This window comes from Cydia fagiglandana, chromosome 18, assembly GCF_963556715.1.
Source record: "Cydia fagiglandana chromosome 18, ilCydFagi1.1, whole genome shotgun sequence".
Taxonomy (NCBI): domain Eukaryota; kingdom Metazoa; phylum Arthropoda; class Insecta; order Lepidoptera; family Tortricidae; genus Cydia; species Cydia fagiglandana.
In genome coordinates, this window is record NC_085949.1 from 7,415,558 (window position 1) to 7,440,623 (window position 25,066).

The following is a 25,066-nucleotide window of genomic DNA, read 5'->3' on the forward strand; positions in this document are numbered from 1 at the left end:
AAATCTGGGTTAAAATCATAAATTAAACACACCCCATTGTACCGAGTCCAAGTAGAGAGCTGAAGTGGGACACTCGGGCCTTGGCAAGAACACTGCTGTGTCTTTAAATTTCCGGCTTACTTAATTCGTATTCCGCTGTAATCATTAAGCTAACGAGACATGCTGGCTTTGATAAAATTTGTTGCAATAAGATACAAGATACAATCTTGTTTTGAGAAGCTGAAATCACGTCCGAATTTTGTTAATGTTGCATTTTTACATTTTGATTTATTAAAAGCTAAGATTGATGCAAAGATGTAGGCTAAGAAAACGTGCTCCTCGGTTTGATGAAACCTCTGGTGAAGAAAAATTAAAAAATATGATATCAATATTCACGCTGTCATATAAATAAATGTACGATGGGAATTGGAATCATAATTTACAATGCTGGATAATCCTCTTTATATTTTTATAATGTATTTAAAATTCCATTTACTAGTATGTTTTGCATGATTTCAATAAACACTGCAGTATATTTAAATGCGATTATGTAGGTATATACGTTCGTCGTCTACTGATTTAACAATTTATTTATGTCTGTGAACAAATAATGTAATATTTAATGCAAATCTTTACACCATACTTGAGACTTTGAGAGAAGAATATGCAAACTTTTACAATATTTTTCAAGCTTCTTCAACTGCGACATATTTTTTTTTAGAAGCTGTTATTATGTATATGGAAAATCCAAGGAAAATCTTTTTACTTTCGTCGTGTTTGCTAGAATTAGGAGATTTCTCTAAATTAACCCGGTTTTAATACATAATGCGCTCTGCTGGAGATGTTTCCCGAGCTACCACCGCAAACTTTCCTGGCGCCTTTCCAATTGGCTCATTACCTAACGAACATTATCTTATACTCCGATATAGAATTCACCCTCTCTCACAGATTTAAGTAATTGGATAAGGATGGCCGATTTTCCTTTCGATAGGTCAGTTTTGAATGTGCCCGTGGGATTAATTGAATAGAACACGGGGACTTCTCCGTTCTAACCTTTTCTATTTAATAAGACGCTTGGGTGGTTTATTTTTTGCTGAATGCACTTATTTGGCTCAATCGATTTGGGTTCTATGCTCTCTAGATGATTAATGGGTATAAAACGATGATCGCTAAAATTTCTGCAAGATCTAACTTTATGAAATGTAAAACAATAGTTATTTGTTTTACAAGGGGGTAAAACTTCTCGTTCTAATATTGATAACAGAGGAACCGAAAGCTTCAAAAATTGAACCATGATGAGCGTTGTTTTATTTGGTAAACAACATTTTCCATAACACAAACGCGGAGAAAATACTACTTAACTGTAAGATATCAAACAAAATCAAACCAACTCATATCCAAATGAGCGTTATTAAATACATATTTACCATTCAAAATTATCATTTATTTTAAAAGTTCTTTCTACTAGCCAACATAAGGAAACATTTCAAAATTTGCATGATTACTTTGCCACACATGTGGATAAAATCAGTTTTTGAACAATCAAGACAGCGTTTACCAGCTGGTGTGTTAAAAATATCTATTATCATAGCATCGGTTTAGCAGCCCTGTCCTGCATGGTTATACAACTATGTACCTATAAATAGAACACTGAATTCAAATCCATCAAACCGAACTTCAATTTGCGAAGCCCGATACTCAATTACACCAATCAGATCGCGCTTGGATCTGCGCCAGATGTCTAATTGGTGGGATTCTTGTGATACATTGGTATTGGTAGGTTGTTTGTATTTATACGGAACTCCGTTCTGGTTAGTAAACTTTTTTGAAGAACAAATTAATTCATTCAAAATCTTCATTTGTTAATACATATTATTAGAGTCTGTGCGGAAAGAGAATAACAAACTCTTTGATAAGAGACTGACTCAATTAGGTACCTAGTTAATGCGGAGTAAAACTTAATAGGATTTTATTTTTTATGTTTTATAGTAAGCTGCAGAGAACTGACCCCCCGCATACAAATTTCTATGCAGCCCACATAGCTAAAGATATAATTATAAATAAAACTAAACTAGACATATAAAAACCTACTTGACTGACTCAATTATAATCTAATGTTATCTCATTTAATTATAATAAAATTCAAACAGCACGAATTAGCACTAAAGTATAGCACTAAATGACAACTTAAGACTACAAGTAATTCCATAACCTGAACTATAATCGAACCTAAGGTCCCTTTAATTTAATATTAACTAAACTCTTCCACTAACAATCTCAATATTATGTTGCCATATAGAGCCCGTTCATAGTAAATGATGAGACAGTAAGTCCATACTAAAAGGAACGTATGCATACATCCAGTTTAAAGATGACTCACGTTAGACCGGGCCGTGTCTGGGCCGGAGCTTCCGGCGCATCTTTTGCTATGGATAGCATCACGTGATCGCCTGTCATAGCAAAGTAAGCGCCGAAAGCTCCGGCCCGGACACGGCCCGATCTAGCGTCAGTCATCCTTTAGTTGACTTTGGTCGTTTTATGATTGCGCAACGGCTTTGGGAAATATAAAATGCAAGTAGCTTAGTAACCCGGGTTATTATAAGCATCATTCGCTTACAAAACTCACCACTTTATGTAAACCAGTATACGAACGTTCTTCGCCCAAATACAAAGTATTATGGACTGCGAGGTCACACATTACTGGTGTTACTAAAGTTATACACTCTGGTGAGCATTTGGAGCCCCGGTTATAGGCTTGAGAAGTTTATATTTATGTCAGGTATAAAACTTTAGAAACTAGCTTTTTCTTTTATGTCAGTTTAGTGTCTTGGTTTACCGTAAGGATGAAAGTTATTGATCTTATTAGTATAAGTAATCCTCTAGATACAAATTGGTACCATCGAGTTCGATCAGCTGATCTGATGATGATGGAGACAGGAGGTGGCCATTGGAACTCTGTGATAAAACAGCGCAACCTAATTGTGTTTGGGGTTGTTACAATTGTGTCGATGTATAGGTAATATTAGTTTCCTGTGGAAAGAAAACTACATTTTTGACAGAAAACTTAATATTTGTTTTAAATTTAGTATAGGTATAGTCAGCCAAGAAAGTGGTCTACCACTTTTCGACTATCATCTGATTGATAGGGTCGAAAAGTAGTACGTAGGCAGTTGATGAAATCCGGTTGTGGATGTATATTTTGTACGTACGGTGCATATTTTGGTTAAAATTAATTAAATTTAAGTAACTTGCCCCATAATACCTTATTTCGGCTCTTACCTGGTCCAAAAGACCCTAAATACTAATTCAAAAACTGTTTTACCTCTTTTAATGAAGCGTCTAACCGCTCAAAGAAGTTTAAGTGGCCAATAAACTATTCACAGCACCACCAGTAACTAAAAGAAACTTTCGAAAAACGTCCAGCAAACGTGTCCGCAGGGAACCAAGTTCTAAATCGAGGCAGACATCTTCCGGGATCTGTATAGGCAAACTTACCTATCCGGGCTATGAGGGCGCCACTTTCCGCCAATTACTCAAAAGTTAATGTCTGAATAGCTTAGTTCCTGTTTCGGCCACCGGCACAGGTAACCTTGTACGTGGATAATAAATTCATAAGTGAGGTTGTCTGAGTTGAGTCTGGCGTGTCTGACTGAAACAATCTGAGGTTGTAACCTAGCTTTATTCGTAATGATCGTATCCAATTTGAAATTATAATAAAATATGAACCTTATTAAATATGTAATAGAACACAATTTACACTGTACGTACCTACCTATAGCAAACCTGCTGGGAGCTATTTTGTATTTTGCGTAACTTTAATACATGGTACATCACAAATCCATGGCCAAGTCACTTGCAGAGTAGCAAAGTGGCTAATGTAATGTATATTTTTGGAATTGCTTGACTCATTCCTATAATAACAGTTACAGGAGTTACAGAGGATAAAAAACCGGGCAAGTGCGAGTCGGACTCGCGCACGAAGGGTTCCGTACCACAATGCAAAAAACAAAAACAAAAAAAAAAGCAAAAAAAAACGGTCACCCATCCAAGTACTGACCACTCCCGACGTTGCTTAACTTTGGTCAAAAATCACGTTTGTTGTATGGGAACCCCATTTAAATCTTTATTTTATTCTGTTTTTAGTATTTGTTGTTATAGCGGCAACAGAAATATATAATCTGTAAAAATTTCAACTGTGTAGCTATCACGGTTCGTGAGATACAGCCTGGTGACGGACGGACGGACAGCGAAGTCTTAGTAATAGGGTCCCGTTTTACCCTTTGGGTACGGAACCCTAAAAAGGAGGCCGCTACGTACTGTATTTTGTATTTGAGTACCTTTTGAATACATCAAACTAGTTTTTATGTTGCTGGATTCGTCGATCTATGAACTCGAAACAAAAACGGCCGCTTTGGACGCATAGATTGATGAATCTAGCAACGTTAAAACTAGTTGATGTATTCAAAAGGTACTTAAATATACAATACAATACGTAACGGACCCTTTTTTTAAATATCTGTCGTGAAATTTAAATAATTACGATTATTTAGCAGTGGCGCTAAGTGTGCACGTTGATGGGCTCTTAATTCGCTGACATTAGAGCTATGGGACATATTTTTGAGACATGAGTACACTTGACTGTAGGTACTTACATATATGCCAACATGTGGTTACAACAGCCAATTCCACAGCGACCAGTCACCCCACAAATCATTGCCCCAAAACAAGAGTACCGACATTAGGCGCAACACACAAACGGACAAAAACGCAAGTGTAAATTACACGTGACATTAATCACGGGCTGCCACAATAACATGGTTGACTTCATCTTCGAATAATTCTCTTTGTTCAGCCGCTGCCGTTTCTACTTGCCTTAAAGCACGAGATGTGGCGAAAATTTTGCAATTGTGCAAACCTGCAATAACATATAATATTTTAAACTTTCGCGTTTTGGTGGCGGAGTCAGCCGCGACCACGACCAATGAAACCTGTGTCGAAACGTAGGTAAATCAAGGTAATTGAATAAAATTCGCGTTAGACCCGTCTATAATGTGAGTTAATATGCAATAACATACATTGTAGAAATATATCAATCGAGCTAAAAAATTTATCAACAGACAATGGTACATGATACTGCCTGAACTTACCATTTGGGCGCACTAAGTTATACCTACCAGGAGGTACTTACTGAGAATGAGATATTAAGTTAACTTTAGCTTCTGTTTCTGCGGCCCCGCTTTTCTGCTCCCCGCTTTTACTTCTTTTCCTCTCATATTTCTTTCGCCGTACAACACAACGAGATATTGCATATGAAATTGCCGTATGCATTTTATGAGGTGAAGTCATTAACTAATCCAACAGTGACCTTCCAATGATATGGAAACCTTAAACTTTAAGGCTTAAAGTAAGAAAAATAATTTAATTTATATTCACGAACTTTTTTAATCTTTTGCCGCTTCCGCTTCCGCCCTCGCTCCCGCTACCTTTCCTACCCCACGCTTCTTCCGTCGTACATCACATCGTGTCGTTAAGGGCAGGAGGTGGTCCGATAAATCAGGGACGTCGTCTACGCTCGCCTGCAGCCGCTAATGCGTGCTGTAATGAATGAGTGCGATTCTAGATTTTTGTTTAAAATTACATGTGATTTAATGGGAAGCCGATCGTTCAGGGGTAAAATAATAGGAATAACGTTGCTGGAGTGGGAAAGAGACAAGGAGACCTGTGGGACCTGTGGGAGAGAGTATCATACGCGAGTATCTTAACGGCTCGGCCACGACATTCCGCGACTGACTTCGGCTAAGGCGACAACCATAGGTTTGAGCGAGACACAGCGATCAGACCTTTTGTTCCCACCTATGGTTACCGCCGCCACCGTCGCAAGTCGCGTAATGTCGTGGCCGAGCCGTAAGGGTATCAGATGTTGTGATCACAGTGAAGTTCAAGCGGAATATGTAGCGATAATGACCACTGTTTTCTGTGATAATCTGATAATCACCACAGAAAATAATAACGCAGTATTGGATTAAGGCATTTTGATAATCTAAGCATTTCTAGACCACCACTGTCTCCCCCTTTTCTCTCACCGAAGGGATTTGACGACATTTAATCAATTCCTAAGATTTTAATACTTTTTAGGCATGGTGCTCTAAGTACTTAATTTGTTATTGGTTAATCCGGCACTGGAATGACTAAGATTCAGTGGACAAAGAGAGTTTTGGAATGAGAATCACTAGAACATACCTACTACGGCAACTTACGTACCTAGTTTTAGTAATAAGACCGCCTGTTGTTTACCTCTGATTAGGGTGACTTTCGTTTGTTTTAGAAAACAACGAAACAAAAGAAATGCTACCTTATGTAGTTTTTGAAAGGTTCAAATTAAATTGAAACAGCGTGTACATTGTAATGCACATTGGGCCTTACGAGGTTATATTGAGGTGTGCAAAAAGAGTATTTGTATTTGTACGTTGGATGGTATGCAAGCTATGACTGCATGCTATTAGCAGCATGCGAGTTTAACTGGCTTAACTCTCGAAATCCGCTGGCAACATAAAGGCCTCAAAATGTAATATTCAATTTAAAACTTCATGGTAATTTTTGGCAGACTTAATATCGAGCTGGCGGAGTTGTCAAAGTTAACGTTATACAGGGTGTTTGGTACATCGTTTGCCAAATTAAAACGGCAGATAGGTTGAGTCATTTGCTATCTTCCTAGGCCTAGAAATTTTTAATTTTGCGCTCTTTTTTTTCAGCTCTATACCAATTTTTCGTAAATTGAAAATTTTTACTTGAGCAGTTGAAAAAAGAAACCATGGCCAATTTTATTTTGACTCAACCTATCTGCCGTTTTAATTTGGCAAACGATGTACCAAACACCCTGTATAGATAGTTAAAACGAGTAAGTACTAATACTAACAAATTTAACCATTGTGACTTGTTGTGAAATTGTATATCTTACGCAAATCACAGATGTTTTTGTATTGTTTGATGCGGTGAAGTCGTTTTACTTGTTAGTTCAGTTTTTTTTTACTTGTTAATAAAATTAATATTTCGGTATATTCACAGTTTTCCTGTAGTAAATGGGTTAAAAACGTCCGAAAATCGGGTCTTTTCTGTGGACAATCATATTTGCAATATTTGAGTCCAAATGTTTTTGACTGAAACATTGCAAATATTGAGTTATATATAGGTTATAACTGGTTATAGTATCGTGAAAAAAAAAACATTTTAATAACTGGACAAACTCTAAAACATGCTTCAAAGTATAATTGCAATACTTAACATTATCTAAAACACCCACACAATTTTTGAATAAGTACCTTACATTGATACGGTCGGACTGAAAACACACGCCGCTAACATTTTTTTTTAATAGCCTAGATGTCGTGTCCCACTGCTGGGCAAAGGCCTTCCCTGTCTTTCGCCGCTAACAACAATACCAAACATAAACCTAGAGGCTGAAAACTGGAACTTGAAGCGGTTTCGAAATTCCCCGTTTACTGACTTTAAATCAGTGGCAAAGCCAGCCCTTAACTCGTTCACCCATAAACGTCCGGCCTTAGTTAAACCAAAGTAGCCAAGCCTTCGTGTGCTCTCTCAAAAGCAATCGATCAAATGGACGCATTTATTCATGTCCTAACGTACCTATTACATATCGAAAGACTTTCATTCTGTTTTTCGAGCTGTGAGAATACATTTGGTCTCAATGACTCTCCTAAGTTGGAAAGGGATAGTGAACTGTAAGTAAGATGAAACTTAACGTGCTGGTATGGAATCAGAGCGATGTTCTGCTATTGTTTTAAGCACATCAGCCGTTGGCCTAGCGCCAAACTCTGCCTGTAATTGGGATTTCGATACTTGTCTCTGGTTTACTTCGATTTGTTACTTGACTGTACAGATCGTGTTATTCAGAGTGACTCGGATCTAGACTTGGGTATTGAATTATCGAGATTGGTTTCTGCCATTCGGACAAATTGTATTGGGGATTAAAGTCTAGATCCAATGTGGCTGCGTATTATGCGAAAATGGGAACTATGTTAAGTAAATCACAAGCGAGGCTAAGATGTTGGTAGTATATAGTACAATGTTCTGCTTTTAGTGTGCGTTTTTATTTATTAGTTTGATTAACATGTTTGATCACGTTAATTTACAAAAATAGTAATGTATGGTCACTGGGAGTTAGTGGTATAGACAGCCAAGAATATGGTCTACCACTTTCTTGGCTGACCGTACCTACTGAACAATGTTTCAGTGAGTTGAAGCACAGACCTATAACCTGATTTGAGCTTTGAAATAATTAACGCTTGTTTTAATTAGGTAATTAAAACTGAAATAAATAGTTAATAAAAGTAATGAATTAGAAATAGTACTGTTTTTAATTGAAATAACACAAAATAAAATATTTTCGTAAAATAAGTAGGTAATGTAATTTGTTTCTAATATAGTGGTCATTATTATTATTACTAAAAACTCGTAAGTACCTATAATACTTCGGACAGCATGTTTTGGCCATTTTTGTACTAGAAATATTATACTTACTAGTGTCATTTCGCGCTTTTAGACGCTACAAAGATGATTAAAGTCCTAGCCAACTAAGGCACTGCAGCTTTATTGATTTTCCGTCTAACACATATCTTATTTTCTTAAAGAAAATCTCCAATCGCTCTCCAACCTCAGAGTGAAAAGTAAATGTCTGTCGCGAAAGACAAACGACGCGGCGACGAGTGAGCGGCCATTAATCACAATTAGCAGCGGTCGCGGTCGCGGTGTGGACTGCGGTCTGCGGCTCAAAAACGATGAGCAGTTTGTTTATGCCGTTATCATGCGTTACTGGAGAAACACAGCGAAAATATGAGTGAAACTCTTCGTCTTCCTCGATTCCTCGTGACTGAGGGTCGCGACCACACTCGTCATTGTGTGCACCAAGGCTCTATGACTGCGCTTGAGCTTGAGGCTTGTCAGTAGATAAAACAACGCGCCTAAATATCTTCTTCTTCGTTACACCATAATGGCCACGCCCACTCTGTTAAGAGTCTGTGACTCTTTTAACGACACGTTCGCCATTCCTCCCGTAGAGCTGCTTTCCGTGAGCATTCGCTTACTGTGGCCGACACACTGGCTTTGATTTGGTCGGTCCATCTCATTGGCGATCTTCCTCTAGCCTTGACACCTCCCATTCTTCCTGTATCTGCGTAAAGTATCTGCCACATTCGAATACTTTTCCAAATATAAATATACATATCGCTAAATGATGCGTTGTATGATGTTGCAGTGTCGAATGTAAGTATTAATTTCTAACAAATGCTGAAGATCAACAAATTCGTTGTTTCACAAGTCTGGCCAGCTTTTATTGTTTATAATTACAATTAATAGGAATCACACAAAGCTTTTCAAAATCAATTAAGTACTTACAGCCAAATCCCACTGCCATGTGATTGAACTAATTGCCACTCCAACATGTCATAAAATTATCCACATAATTAATTACCATGTCCACAAATGCGTGCCCGTTTAATTGTTCTGCTCAATTGCACAAAATTGTGTCATGTTTTTCGCTCGACCACCGCTGATACCGTAAAATGGGGTGAGTTGGGAAAATCCGAATTTCAACCCTCAATTAAATTTTTATTTTTATATGTGGCACGTTGATTTATATACTTGAAAAGTGTTCCAGTAGTATGAACCATAGTTTTCCAATTATAATCTGTCGTGTCATTTCATAGATTGAACGATTAACGATAAATAGTAGGTAATCTCAGCTCAGCCCGTTGTCGGGGTTAGGGGGGATAGGAATTGAGTGACATGAGATATTTGCTAAAATTGACACAATATTACAATAGCTTGACTTCTCAAGAGAATAAAGTATTTACGTAACAATGTGATAACTCTGGTCTACAAATACCATCTCACCCCTTACCATCCCTCCTCACCCCATTCATAAGCCAACTGCCCCCATTCCCTACTCACCCCATTTTACGGTACTGAATCCGCAAATTACGCCAACCGCAGGGATCGATGGCTAAAACTAAACATGAAAATGAACTAAAATGTATCTTGTCTGTACACCCATTTGGTTACTGGAGCAAAGGTGAATTGAGTTGTCATTCCCATTTTATTAATAAATGGAAGATATAAATTACCTGGAAGAATTTACCGACTACGAACTTTGGCAACAGTATTAATGTTTTACATTTTGTTGAAGTTTTGATTTATTCCTTTAGGCCCAGGACTATAATTTAGGTCCATAATACATACTTACTTACTACTTACTTACTGCCGTGGCGCAGCGACCCGAAGTGGATCTTGGCCTCTGACACTAAGGAACGCCATACTTCTCTGTCTAGCGCCGTTTCCGTCCAATCGACGGCACCGAGCTCGTTCAGATCTTTCACGACCTCATCGCACCAGCGATACCTAGTAGTAGTAGTAGTAGTAGAAGTAGTAGTAGTAGTAGTAGTAGTAGTAGTAGGTCCATAATACATAGTAACTAAATTCAGTCAGTCATTTAATCTGTTTTAAATATGGTATTATATAAAATAAAAATCAGCCTACCCCTCTCAACCCCCTAAATTTCCCCCTAAAATCACATATAAGCGGTTTTGACTTATTCACAGCACCATCCTTATTAAGAGCACCGCGAACAGTTTTGTGCGGTGCTCTAAATGTCTAAATGTTCTCAATCAAAAGTTATCACATTGTCGCTTGCTACAAAGACGCTCTGACAGGTTATTCGTATAAAAATACAAGCAAATTTGGTCTTTATGCTAAGCGATAAAATGGTACATTTTGATTGAGAACGTTACATGTTGATATTGGCTGTTACCTAATTTTCACACATTGCTAGACTGATAGCATGGTCTAATAAAACATCGTCTTCTATTCCCAGAGTGACACAGGCCTACGTCACAATAACATGGCCGCTATATATAGCGCTATCGCATATTATCATATAGCGCTGTCGCATGATGACGTAGGCTTGTGTCAGTTAGGTGACCTAGAAAAGACGGGAGTAGAGTACCAGGCGGAGTATATTATTATACCATGACTGATAGCAATGTTCTACGGTTTTTTATTTTATTTAAATCAGGCCCTGTGTTAACCGGTTTGCACAGATAATGATAATATGACGAGCAAAAGGATCAATACATAGAATATAAATTACAAAAGTCACGTTTCCCGCTACTGAAACTTTGACAGTCAAGTTCGACAGCTGTTAATTTCCGAGAGTAGCCCACCTGTCAAAACGTCAACAGTTAAAAATGAACAGTAAAGAGCTCGCTTAGCCACCGATGCGGGGCTAATTACTGCACAGTAGATGGATAGCAGTATGCGTATAGTGAGTGCAGTATATTACTTAGAGGATATAACCAACGGAGACGCCATGTCTAAAATTTTCGGTACAAAATAGTCTGCCGTTTTTTGCGGGGGAGGGGCACATCAAATGTATAGGTACGTCATGTCAGATAAACGTCAGTCCATACATATGGTTGACATGTGGTTGACCATTGGCCGCCTATTTTCGACAGAGGGGAACGCCTGTTAATGGCGGCTCCATTGTTAATTACTCCGAGGCAGTATATAGTCTGCGTAGTACCTTTTAGAGTCAGACCAATAAAAGTCTGCAGCGGATTTGACAGCCCACGCAGTCGATGTATTATTTTAAACGTCAAACTTCTATGAAATTATGACGTATAAATAACACTGGCACTGCGAGGGCTATCAAAATCGTTGCAGACTTTTCTTGGCTTAACTCTAATTGTTACCATTCGTCACAATATGTGAACCATGACGCAGTTTGTCAGTTTTATTTTAACATCAGAAAATTGTTAAACATTGAGTTTTTTTACTCTAACTTTAGGGCTTTAGTTGGCTTTTGCTACGTATTTGAAAGTCGGCTGTCCCAATCGTTAACTCTTTTTACACTAAGCAAATGCAATGCTTATTCTATTTCAGGCGATTTTAAAACTATTTTTTATCTGCAAAGATCTTGGCATCTAATTTTACTGTTCTCATGAGAATTTACTGTTCTCAGTTTATTAGTAGACGATTAAAGGTTAATGTGCTAGTACATCTCTATTAGTTGATAACTTCAATCAATGGTAACGCATATAAATAAATAGAAATATACGCGACAAAAAGTGTCAGATATTGTGCCCTTAAGGCGTGATTCCAGCAGTGTGCGACACTGTGCGGCACAAGCATTTTTGTACTGAATTTATGATTTTGCCGCACAGTGCCGCACACTGGTGGGATTCCATTTACGTTCGGCTTACTGTTTTGAAACGGCTATGCCCGAACAATCAATCTTCCGAATTCGCGCTCTTCTGCTCACAACAAATTGTCATTGTGGCTACGCGCGACGGCCATCTTTATTATAATTGCGACTGCTCATTAGCGGATTTATTATGCGACGGAAATAGCCTTCCAGTTTCCGATTATACTTGTAGTGGGAGTTGGAATGAGAAATAATGGCCTGTGCATTTGCCAGTAGAGATTTACGGTCAGATTAATATTAGAAGCGGTATTCAGATTATACGGCTTGTTGATTTTTACACAAATTACACTGCTTTTCATAAGTGTGAGTGAGATGCCAAACAACACAATTTTCGATGCATTCCACGCACAAATTAGCGGAAATATCAAAACCTTAATAGATTTTAAAACCAGAATACCGCTTTAGGTATCTAATATCCCCATAAAAAGGATATATTATAGTAGTTTATCTCTAGACGATAAAATGCAGTTATAATTTGGCACCATTAAAAAATATAAAATAAGATGAAAAACAAATGATATCAATAAATAGAAAGCCATCTAATGAACTCATTAGATGGCTTTCTATTTTATTACACTCGTATATTTATTAACGGTAGATCCATTTTAACATGTATGGAAATTGGACTTAATACATATGTATACATTGACATTCTTATCGCAGCTTTCGATAATTTCCTAACAAGAATGCTCAATCTATTTAGATTAGTGATAACAAATCGATTAGATACTACAGTGCCCAAACATCGACTGCAGACCATTTAATGCAATCTCACACTTATGTCTATTAACAAAGTGTTACTACAACGCTATACAAAAGTTTGTTCATGAATCGGATTAACGTTAGTAGTATTAAAATCTAGTTCACTTAACATTGTTAATAAGTTCAGTGGCAGTTTAAACAATGTTGTTGAAATTAGTTTTATTAAGTTTAATTTTTAGTTTGAGTAGTGCTGAAAAGTTTCGGTACGATGGCTACGCGTTGTACAAGATAATGCCTCAGAATGAACATCAGGTTCAGTTTCTTAAGGATCTGGAATATAATGATAAGGAATTGGATTTCTGGAGGCCTCCTACTAGAGTGGGTGAATATGTGAGTGTTGTGACCCCTCCTGAGAAGAAGGATGATTTAAAAAAATCTTTGACGCAAATGAATATACATAATGAGGTTATGCTGGATAGTATTCAAGAGTAAGTAACCAAATATTTGAAGTATTCCTAATAGACAAATGTATACTTTTTATTTATTTATGTATTTAAAATGACGACCAGTCTGGCCTAGTGGGTAGTGACCCTGCCTATGAAGCCGATGGTCCCGGGTTCGAATCCTGGTAAGGGCATTTATTTGTATGATGATACAGATATTTGTTCCTGAGTCATGGTTGTTTTCTATATACTTAAGTATTTATATATTATATATATCGTTGTCTGAGTACCCACAACACAAGCCTTCTTGAGCTTACCGTGGGGCTTAGTCAATTTGTGTAAAAATGTCCTATTTTTTTTTTTTGTATATTACAGAGCCATCGACGCTCAAGTGCATAGCAGACAAAAACGCAGTCCTCGTGTGATACGTGAGCCTGTCATGCATTTCGACGGCTACCACACTCTTGAGAACATCAATAACTGGTTCCAACACCTTGCGGAGGAGCACAGTAATATCGTTACTTTGGTCACTGCTGGAACTTCACATGAAGGTAAGGATTACGGCAGTTGAATTACCAATAGAGTAAAAGGATCAGACATAGACAGATACAAAGATCCTCCTTGTACCCGAAAGTAAAAGATACTCCAGCCTAATAAAATACCGCCCCAAACCGGTGCCGACAATATTTGAGAGCAAATGGACATTTATACCAACATACTTGATAACTTTAAATGTATGGTTTGATCTGGGTAATATTCCTTTATAATGTTAACCAAAGCAAAAATTGTAATAGTAAAGAATCATCTGATGAAAGACGTACTGCTGGATAAAACATCTTCCCCGGAAATCACCACAAGAGCATTGTATTCATTCAACGGTTCCCTGCGACCTTCAAAGGTGTATGTGAAGTTCACAATCCGCATTGGGCTATCATGGAGACTATAGCCCAAGCCCTCTCGCGCATGAGGGGAGGGCGGCCTGTGCCTAGCTGTGGGATGTATATAGGCTGAATTATTATTATTAGTAATAGTCTGATTTAATGAAATTCAACATACTTATTACCTGTTATTTACATTCCAGGAAGAAACATCACCGGTATCAAAATAGCCCGAAACTCTAACCGACCAGCGTTCTTCCTCGAAGCCGGTCAGATCGGAGCCGATTGGCTGTCTCCCACCGTAGTCTGCTACATTGTGGACCAGCTCGTTCGCGGAGAAAACCCTGAAGCATTGGCTGCTTCGCAGGACTACGAGTGGCATATATTTCCCAGTGTCAACCCTGATGGATTTGAGTTTTCTGATAACAGTGTAAGAAAACATTAGCTGTTTTACAGGCGTTGACGTCGCGAGTCATAAAGTCTGCAAAAAAAATTATAAAATTCAATTTCATGTAACTGTTAGGTAATTGTTCTTATAGTAAAATAACTGGTATTTACATCGTACAGGTCAGATTATGGACTAAAAACCGCACACCACAAAGTGGCAACCAGATTGGAGTTGATCTTACAAGAAACTGGAACTCTCAATGGGGAGGTAAGTTAATTCTAATGATCCATAACCAAAACAGGTTGCTTTTTATCTTACAACTACTTATAAACTATAAATAGAATACCGTCCATATGGTATAGTAACCTAAATGCTTGCGATACGGAAGAATTCTTTATAATGTAACTTGGAAAATGCTAAGAAATCCAGATTATTTTCATAATTAAGTATGTTCGTGAGAATTACATATTTATTTATTTAACTTACTACTTATTAGGTGATTAATCTAGGGTACCTTTGTTTCACATAAAGTTTTAAGTCATAATCATAATGTATTGTTTGTTATAAACATTGACCCCTATTCGACAAGCGACGTTTGACGTATCGTGTTGATCTCCCGTTGATGTGGGAAAAATCATAAGTTCTCGAATACGTACAATGTCAAAATTTGACATTAACAATCCACAGTTAGGATTTTGGTTGTACTAAATGATATTATCCACCGTTGATGGAATCAACACTCAGTATGCAATAAAATCAACTGTTGATTTGACGTGGATGCGAAATCTGACAGTTGTACGTGTCGAATTTGGCCCATTATCATTACGAGTGAGACTTACTTTTCAGGATTTGCGTATGCGGACAAAAATACAATACAATACAATACTCTTTATTGCACACCTCACATACACGTAGTTTACAATAAATGTACAGTAATATAAACAAAGACAATAGAGATAACAACAGGCGGTCTTATCGCTTAAGAGCGATCTCTTCCAGACAACCTTTGGGTATCGGAGACAAAAGAATTAGAAAATACATTATGACTTAAAACTTTTTGGGAAACAATAGTGACCCGGTTAATCTATTTCAGTTCGCGGTGGAAGCTTCAGCCCAGCCGAAGCCAGCTTCATCGGTATTGGCCCGTTCTCTGAACCAGAGACCCGTGCTCTCTCCAGATACATAGAGAGCATTGGTCACAATTTAGCCGCAGTTTTGTCCTTCAGGGGATTCGGACAAAGACTGGTCATACCTTACGCTCACACGACAGAGCCACTGGACAACTATGATGAAATGGTTAGCAAATTGAAATTAATCTTCATAATTTTGTTGTTACAACTGTGTCCAATATACTGCAGGCCAATACGTTGATGATGTCTAGGTACACCTAGACAATAGATAGTAAGGCGAAAAATATAAGATTGCATAATATTCGAGCAAATCGCGTCTATGCATCGTCCATCCATAATTCAATATTCGCGATGACTTTCGAGGTGGTCTAGACCAGCGGTCGCCAACCTTTTAGCAGCCAAGGGCCACATATTAGTTAACGAAGATGACGTGGGCCGCACTTTGGTAATATTTGTGACTTTAGCAGACATTGTCGATTGTCAGTACTACAATACAAAATAGCCAGGGAGGCTCGCGGGCCGCAAGCGAGAGGTTGGCGGGCCGCATGCAGCCCGCGGGCCGCTGGTTGCCGACCGCTGGTCTAGACGTTATGGAGTCAGGCGTGAAAGCTAAAGATGTTCGTTTAAATCCAGCTGCAGCCGTAAGAAGGCCGTGATCTTTTTCTTTAGGATATGACATATACATATTTTCAAATGTTTAAGTTACATCTTTTTGTTTTACTATTAGTTGCATTAATTATGATTCCAGATTACTATTGGACGAAGAGCAATGGGTTCGTTAGCTGTGAAATATGACACTCAATATTTAGTTGGTAACTCTGCTACAGTTCATGGTAAGATATATTACGTTTGTCTCAAGAATTAGAAAATTAGATAAAACAAACCTTCAATATTTTCTCAATAGGATAGAATAATAGAATTTTATTTCTAGTTAATTTAGTTTTATGTATTAGGTACTTATGTGCTAAAGCACTTTCCCCCATTTTTAATCAAAAATCCGGCCAAGTGCAACCGCACCGGGCAAGGCGGACTCGCGTTTCTAGGGTTCCGTACATAAGTCCGACTCGATCACGCTTGAATGCACATTTCTAATGGGTTTCCTGTCATCTATAGGTAAAGAACTATTTTGTGTAATTTTTTCATAATTTTAGACCCAGTAGTTTCGTAGATAAAGGGGGGGGGGGGGGAATGAACATTTTTGTATTTTAAAATTATAAAAAATACATGTCTAGCTTTGGGTCACCAATTTACATATGTGTAGCAACTTAATTGGTCCAGTAGTTTCCGCGAAAATAGGCTGTGACAGACGGACAAACACCGACGCACGAGTGATCCTATAAGGGTTCCGTTTTTTCCTTTTGAGGTACAGAACCCTAAAAAAGAATAGAACAGTCACAGAAATTGGTATGTTTAAATTTACTTATGTTTGGTACCCATTACCTTCATTGATTTGTTTTATTCTAGACGGAGCAACGGGCGTACTCGTCGACTGGGCCAAATACAGGTTCAGACCTCCAGTAGCAGCTACCTTCTTGCTGAGGGACAACATCGGTTGGGGCCATGTATTACCCGTTGTGCAGGTGCTGCCCTCCTGTGAGGAAACCTACGATGCAGTCGTAGCCATCATCAGAGAGGCGAAATTTATTAATGTGCTGTAAGCTGAATTAAGAAGTAATAAATTAGTTAACTGATTAATTGTGTTTCAATTGGCTTATTTAAATTTTTAATAATTATTTTTATGGAAAAGCTATTATAGAGTGGAGATTTTAACATAGAATAATTATTTATACTTATACACTTTAGACGCACAAAACTGCACCTATTAAGTTATACGTAAAACTATATTGCAGTTTACAGGTTCAGATTTAAAGTGCAGTTCAATTGAAGTTGTAAATAATGTAAACAAACCAATTTACTTTGTAATCTCGCATATCTTAAGGACAACCATGATCCTATCAATGAATTTATATTATACCAATTTCTTGTAAAAATATACGTTAATAAATAATATTTTACTGGAAACAACGTTCGTAATAATTGTAAGTTTTATGTCAAAACAAAATCTGTTATACTATTTCTTTAAGGTAAATACTGGTAAGTGTGACATAGGGGTAAGCGTGACTGGCCTTCACATAGGGAGGCCCCAACTTGGAGGCTACTTGCTACATGCCTTTAGTGGCAAAAGAATGAACTCGATATAAATACTAATCAATGTTTTTATTAACTAGTTAAAAATTGAAGATTAATTTTATTGTATTCCTAACAAATTACGAGTATATGGGCTTCATCATCTCAGCCATAAGACGTCCACTGCTGCACATAGGCCTCCCCCTTGGACCTCCATACGTGCCGGTTGGAAGCGACCTGCAACCAGCGTCTTCCGGCGACCTTAACAAGGTCGTCTGTCCATCTTGTAGGTGGACGTCCTACGCTGCGCTTCCTAGTCCGTCGTCTCCACTCGAGCACTTTTCGACCCCATCGGCCATCTTATGGGCTTATGTCTGAAATAAATGATTGATTGACTAAACATACTGGAGTCAGTTACGGATCGCTGCCATATATGACCCAAAAAAAATTTATTAAGCTATGAGCTTCATCACATATGATCTCTGAGTAATTCTAAGCATTTCTAGCCTCGGAGGCGATAAGAAGCGTGCGTCTAGTCGAGGAGGGCGGGGTACAAAGATGGCCGTCACCCGTCATCATTCAAAAAAATCTGTTCTGGTCTTGGTGGCTACTAGGGCAAGTTTGGTATCATTTTCGTATAAACCGAAGACGTAGAATTCATTGCTGATATTTGTTTTTTTCAGTTTCATAGTAATTTTGCAAGAAAAACGTAAAAAGATAGAAAATTGGGATGGAGGTTTTTGCTTTGAGAGCTAATAACTTTTGTATAGTGGCCAAAAGTGTCATACAAAAAATATTATACTAAAGCGCAATTCATGCAGCTTCTAAACATATGCATGTTTAGTAATAGCCTACTGCAAAAAGATGGTGAAAAAATTATTAAATGACCGCAGCGCGGGTCGTTGGACTCTCGCTAGGCGGCATTTATCTTACAAAATGGTCGAGTACGAGTATCTACGTAGGTAACTATATGCTTACTTTGCTAGATTTTATGATGACGAATAAAATACTTTCTGGATATTTAATGTCCGCAGTTTCCAGTACACAGACATAATTCTGGTATAGGTTAAAAAAATAGACACAGGTATCCCCATGTCTAAAGAGGAGGGCGGCTCGCTTAACAAATAAGATCATCTACAACCGCAATTTCAGGTTGGGTTAGGTTAGGTTCGTTAGTTACCTTTTATCTCACAGAGCAGAAAATAGAAGCCCCGCGAGGCGGCAAAGTTGTTGTTTAACCGCTCGTGCTAATTGATATCAAGCGAAAGATTTCAAAATTGAACCTCGAGCGTAGTGAGTGGTTCGAAAAATGGAATCTTGAGCGTTGTAAGGGTTTCAAAGAACGAGGGTTAAACAAAATTTGCCGCCGAGTGAAACACAGAATTTTTCACCACACCAACCTGAAGCAAATATTAAATGTAAAATATCAAACCAAATCAAACCAAATCAAACCAAATCAAACCAAATCAAATCCAAATGAATGTTATGTGCAGGTTGAAGTTATTTATTAAAAACAACAAGTAAGTACCTATAAAATTATTTAAAGTGAGTTATAGCATGAAAATTATCGTGAAAATAAATATTTTGTCTCTTCCTAAGTTAGTACAATTTCTCTCATAAATAGTGTTTTAATATTATCAGCAAAAATAAGAGCGCTATTTTATTAAAATAATTTCATTTATAATAGTTATTTCTCGGACCCAATTTTGAACCCGGGTATATCCTTAAACTACATTCAAAAGAGAGGTATGGGCACTGTAAATGTCATCTAGCTTTGTGTGGTAGGGCACAGCACAGCGGATGTCACTCCAGATCTATCCGAGCAGAGCCCAACTGGGGAAGTACGTACTTACCTCCACCTTACAGAAAACACCGGTCAAATAACACTAGGGCCCACTCAAATCGTTGCAAGTGCATTAAAATTAAAGGGCATAAAATTAGGTCTGTATGATGAATTATGTCTGGATGAAAGTATTTTATTCGTCATCATAAAATCTAGCAAAGTAAGCATACCTACGTAGATACTCGTACTCGATCATTTTGTAAGATAAACGACGGTCCGCAAGATAAACGAAAGTCCAACTACCCGCGCTGCGGTCATTTAATAATTTTTTCACCATCTTTTTGCAGTAGGATATTACTCAACGTGTATATGTTTAGAATTTGCATGCATTACGCTTTATTATAGTATGTTTTATATGATATTTTTGGCTACTATACAAAAGTTATTAGCTCTCAAAGCAAATATCTCCATCCTAAATTTTCATCTTTTTACGTTTTTCTTGTAAAATTACTATGAAGCTGAAAAAAACAAATATCAGCAATGAATTCTACGCCTCCGGTTTATACGAAAATGATACCAAACTTGCCCTAGTAGCCACCAGGACCAGAACAGATTTTTTTGAATGATGACGGGTGGCGGCTATCTTTGTACCCCCCCTCCCCTTATTGCCTCCCAGGCTTGAAATGCTTAGAATTACTCAAAGATCATATGTGATGAAGCTCATAGCTTAATAAAATTTTTTTGGGTCAACTTCATAACTGACTCCGCTAAACAGGCCCAATGTGATGGTCAGCCTCACTTACCTAGATTGACCTTGCATTAGTCATTTAAATATATTGTACTGTATTGCCACACTTCCTATTATCTGAAGGTAATTTATGATTAGTATTAACTATCAGTATTAACAATAAAACAACAAAATATAGCAGTAAAATCATAACCATAAAGATAAGCCTAAATTGATAATAGTTTTATAGAAATACATTTTTAGATATTATTTCAGTACATAGACATATTGCAAAGGGGTAAGTACCTACCTTTATTTTAAATAATTAATATTTTTTTTATTAACTACCAACAAATAAATTATTTGTTGTGAGCATAACTTTATTTAATTAATAAAACTTATAAACTATGATTAAACTTAATAAATTAAAACGAAAAAAATAAAGACCGTCCCCTGTGGAAAGGTGCCCATAAGGCTGGCTACATTCCCACGCTGAATAGCTATGCCTATTTTTTGGCCTGGGAATAATCCAGCCCTAAGGTCACCCGAATTTTTTATGTATTTTTTGTAGTGCTGATTTTTACATGAATTTTAATTACAAAATGTACTTACACGAGTAATCAATAGGTATTTGATTTTGAGTTTTGTTTTCCAGAACAATATGTTGAAACTACTGGCCACCTTGCTTTTACTAAGTAGCTATGCAAATAGCGAAAAGTTTAACTTCACTAATTATGCCCTGTATAGGGTAACTCCGAGTACCGTCGAAGAACTCGAAATACTGAATTCAATGCTATCTAACCCCCAGTTAGATTTTTTCGAAGACCCAGTGAGTGTCAATGAATTTGTCAGCGTAGTTACATCACCTGGGTACAGAAAAACGTTTGATGATATATTAAAAGCAAATAGTATAGATGCTGAAGTTACTATTGAAAATATACAAACGTAAGTGAATGAATGATTCTTAATGAAATAATATGAAGGTCTTACTGAAACTTAAAGAAAAAAAAACAAATGTTGTAATTGTAAGTATTGTTAAACTAAAAGTTTATGTTAACAGGGTAATTGACAACGAGAAACATGGTAAATATATTCAACGCAATGTGGAATCTATGACTTGGGATGCATACTTTCCTTTAGACGATATATACGCTTGGCTTGATGATATTGCTGCTGCCAACAGTGATATTGTTACATTAATTAATGGAGGAGAATCATATGAAGGAAGAGAAATTAAAGGAGTTAAAATTTCTCACGGTAGTGGCAGAAAGACCATATTTATTGAAGGAGGCATACATGCTAGGGAATGGATATCTTACGCAACAGTCAACTACATTATTACTCAGCTTTTGTACAGTGAAGACCCTAAAGCTCAAGCAGCTGCCAGAGATTTTGATTGGTACATATTTCCGTGCACTAATCCTGATGGATATGTTTGGACTTGGACAGACGTAAGATTTTTTTTCTTAGCCCGTGATAGTGTCCCACTACTGGCCAAAAGCCTCTCCCCTTGATCTTCACAACTGCCGTTGCAGTGCTTTTTCCGGCCAGTTACCGATGAAGGTGTCTAAGTCGTCCCGCCATCTCCGTCTGGACCTGCCACGTCCGCGCTTATTTTGTGGGATCCACGTGGTGGCTATACTAGCTTTTGTTTTTTTTTTTGTTAAAGCGACGATTTGAATAAATTGTTTATATTTATTTTAGTATAGACTATGGCGTAAAAACAGGCGTCCCGTTGGAACTGAATTTGGTATTGATTTAAACAGGAATTGGAACAGCAATTGGATGCGTAAGTGTAACATCTATTCAATTTCTAAATTCTATATAAATGCATAGGTATATGGAAAAAAAAACAAATAATGTGTCAAATATACAAAGAAAAAAATTTAGTTTTGATAAAATTGTTTTCGCCAAAAAAGTACATGACAAAAGCACGTGTGAATTGTACAGTCAAAAAATCAAATGTATGTCTTTCTTTATTTATTTAAGGCAAATATTAACACGTGACAAGTGAATATTTAATAATAACATTTGTGTACCTAATTTTTTTGCAGTTAAAAGTTCTAGCGACGATCCTATCAGCAACAACTATGCCGGCACTGCACCGTTTTCCGAACCTGAAGCAAGAACTTTGGCCGCCTATATAGAAAGCGTTGCAGATAATATGGAAATGTATATCAGTTTTCATTCTTCGGGACAAATGCTTATGGTCCCTTACGGAAATACTACTGAACCATTGGACAATTATGAAGATTCGGTAATATTTTAATTTATTATTTTATTCGTGAGCAAATACGTGCATCGTATACAAATGTGACAGTATATTTTTCGTCGTAGGTACCGTTACAGCTGATGTAGTTATCCCTATTCATAATTAGACGTGATTCTACAATATACAGTATACTTTTCGTCGTAGGTACCGTTACAGCTGATGTAGTTATCCCTATTCATAATTAGACGTGATTCTACAATATACAGTATACTTTTCGTCGTAGGTACCGTTACAGCTGATGTAGTTATCCCTATTCATAATTAGACGTGATTCTACAATATAAGTACAGTATACTTTTCGTCGTAGGTACCGTTACAGCTGATGTAGTTATCCGTATTCACAATACATGATTCTACAATATAGGTGCAAAACAAAACCACCATTTGAATTTATACTTTATTTTAATAATTTATACTTTATTCTAAGTTCTATTTTAGTTCTTTTGTTACAGTTACTTTTTGTTTTAATTTTAATTATGTACAGGTGAAAATTGCCCGAAGAGCAATAGGATCATTGACAGTACGTTACGGAACGCCATATGTAGCTGGAAATATAGCTGAAGTAATTTGTAAGTAATTTTGGATCGTTATCATATTTTCTGATCTTAGTAAACTTTCATCTCAGACATTTAAAAAAAATGATCAAATTATGGGAGGCGGACTCGCGTCCCAAGCGTTCCGTATATTACTAAATTTTTAACAATTTATTTTTTTATGTGGAACGAGAATAAAATGTCTTTAAAAACAAAAAACTAAGTAATTAAGTCCGACTTACGCTTGACTGCACATTTCGAATAGGTTTTTCTGTCATCTATAGGTAAAGAACTATTTTGTGTATTTTTTTCAAAATTTTTGATCCAGTAGTTTTAGTCGTACTTATGACGTAGACGCAGTAGTATGGTCGGACAAACAGACAGGCAGACGCACGAGATATCCTATAAGGGTTCCGTTTTTTCCTTTTGAGGTACGGAACCCTAAAAAGTGCTATATTTTATAGCTAGACAAAAATGTTTAAAGTACGATCACTAATAAAAGTTATCTAAAATGTTTTGTAAATGAAACTTGTTTTCTTTTAGATGAAGCAACGGGAACTAGTGTAGATTGGGTAAAAGAAAAACTACGTATCCCTCTTACATACATCTACGAATTGCGTGACCGAGGAGAATACGGTCATCTCCTGCCCGCCGAGCAAATTCTACCCAACAACGAAGAAATCTGGGATTCAGTGCTAGCCTTAATAAGAGAAGGACGCGCTTTAGGCTACTTTAACTCAGCTTCGTCCATTCAAGGGTCGTTCGCAGTTATGCTAGGAGCTTTGTTATATCTTGTTAATTAACCAGTGATGAGCCAGCGACATCATTTATCTATTCAATATCATGCTTATGATTATAGTTTCGAAATTATTTGCTTTAGAAAACCATAACAAGTATGCAAAATAAAGACATTTATAAAAATTATCTGTTTGTTTACCTATTTACCGATTTTAGTAAATTGTAGATTTTATTTAATCATTTCTTTATAAAGTTTTGTACCTATATTTCATCCTTCCGTACGTATTTACATTACGTTAGTGTTAGCTTAAGTATCTAATACGTAATAATGTAACTTGTCATAATTTTTTCAATGGATATAGAGTTGATAATAATGTTAAGTAGGTACTAAGCAATAATAAAACAACAAAATAAACAGGTATTATAGCAGTAAAATCAAAACCATAAAGATACGACTACATTTTGACAACAAAAACGGCGGGAAATAGCTGACATAACTTATTTACTTAGTATCACTACTGGTTTGGTGGATAGTCCTGAGTTACTTTCCAATATCTCTTTTAATACTCCCACTCGTTGTAAAAGGTATTATCCTCCTATTTCCGTTAAATTTTCATCGTCTAAATACAGACAAAATAGTTTCTTGTCGCGTGCGAGTAGAGCTTTAAACAACCTGGCAAACCAATTAGATATAGATATATTTAATTGTAAGATACCTTTGGTTAAACATTATTTGACGCTAAAATGTTTTGATTGAGCATGTGGAATAAGTATTTGTTTGCTACTTTTTTATTGTATTTCTGATTGTAGGTGTTTTTTTTTTTTAAATATTGTCATTTTTGGATTGTACTTAATATTTACTGTAAAAAAAAGTAAAAACTCTTATGTTGTGTGTTGCTGTGTCCGAGCGTCGACACTTTTCATTCAAGTAAATTTGAATGTACAATCTGTAGCTACATGTGTGATCCTGTAATTGGCTTTCCATCTCTTATTAATGTGGCATACTCTGTATAGATAGTTGTTGGATCTCCATAACATAAATAAATAAAATAAATAAAAAACAATTTTATAGCACATGGTTTAAAACAGACAG

General features: G+C 36.8%; 3 protein-coding genes across 3 annotated transcripts in view; all 3 read left to right on the forward strand.

Moving 5' to 3' along the window:
• LOC134673309 (uncharacterized) overlaps positions 1-25,066 on the forward strand; it is a 317,469-nt gene that overhangs the window by 34,258 nt on the left and 258,145 nt on the right. The window lies entirely within an intron of this gene.
• LOC134673311 (zinc carboxypeptidase-like) lies at positions 13,110-17,452 on the forward strand. The gene is made up of 7 exons (XM_063531279.1): positions 13,110-13,443; positions 13,774-13,949; positions 14,480-14,706; positions 14,844-14,931; positions 15,758-15,960; positions 16,543-16,627; positions 17,259-17,452. The coding sequence occupies exons 1-7, from the start codon at positions 13,157-13,159 to the stop codon at positions 17,450-17,452; spliced, it is 1,260 nt and encodes a 419-aa protein (XP_063387349.1). The 5' UTR covers positions 13,110-13,156.
• On the forward strand, positions 21,058-24,038 carry LOC134673598 (zinc carboxypeptidase-like). Its single transcript, XM_063531598.1, has 6 exons — positions 21,058-21,376; positions 21,492-21,882; positions 22,136-22,220; positions 22,486-22,688; positions 23,187-23,271; positions 23,779-24,038. Exons 1-6 carry the CDS (start codon positions 21,093-21,095, stop codon positions 24,036-24,038), a joined length of 1,308 nt encoding a protein of 435 aa, XP_063387668.1. The 5' UTR covers positions 21,058-21,092.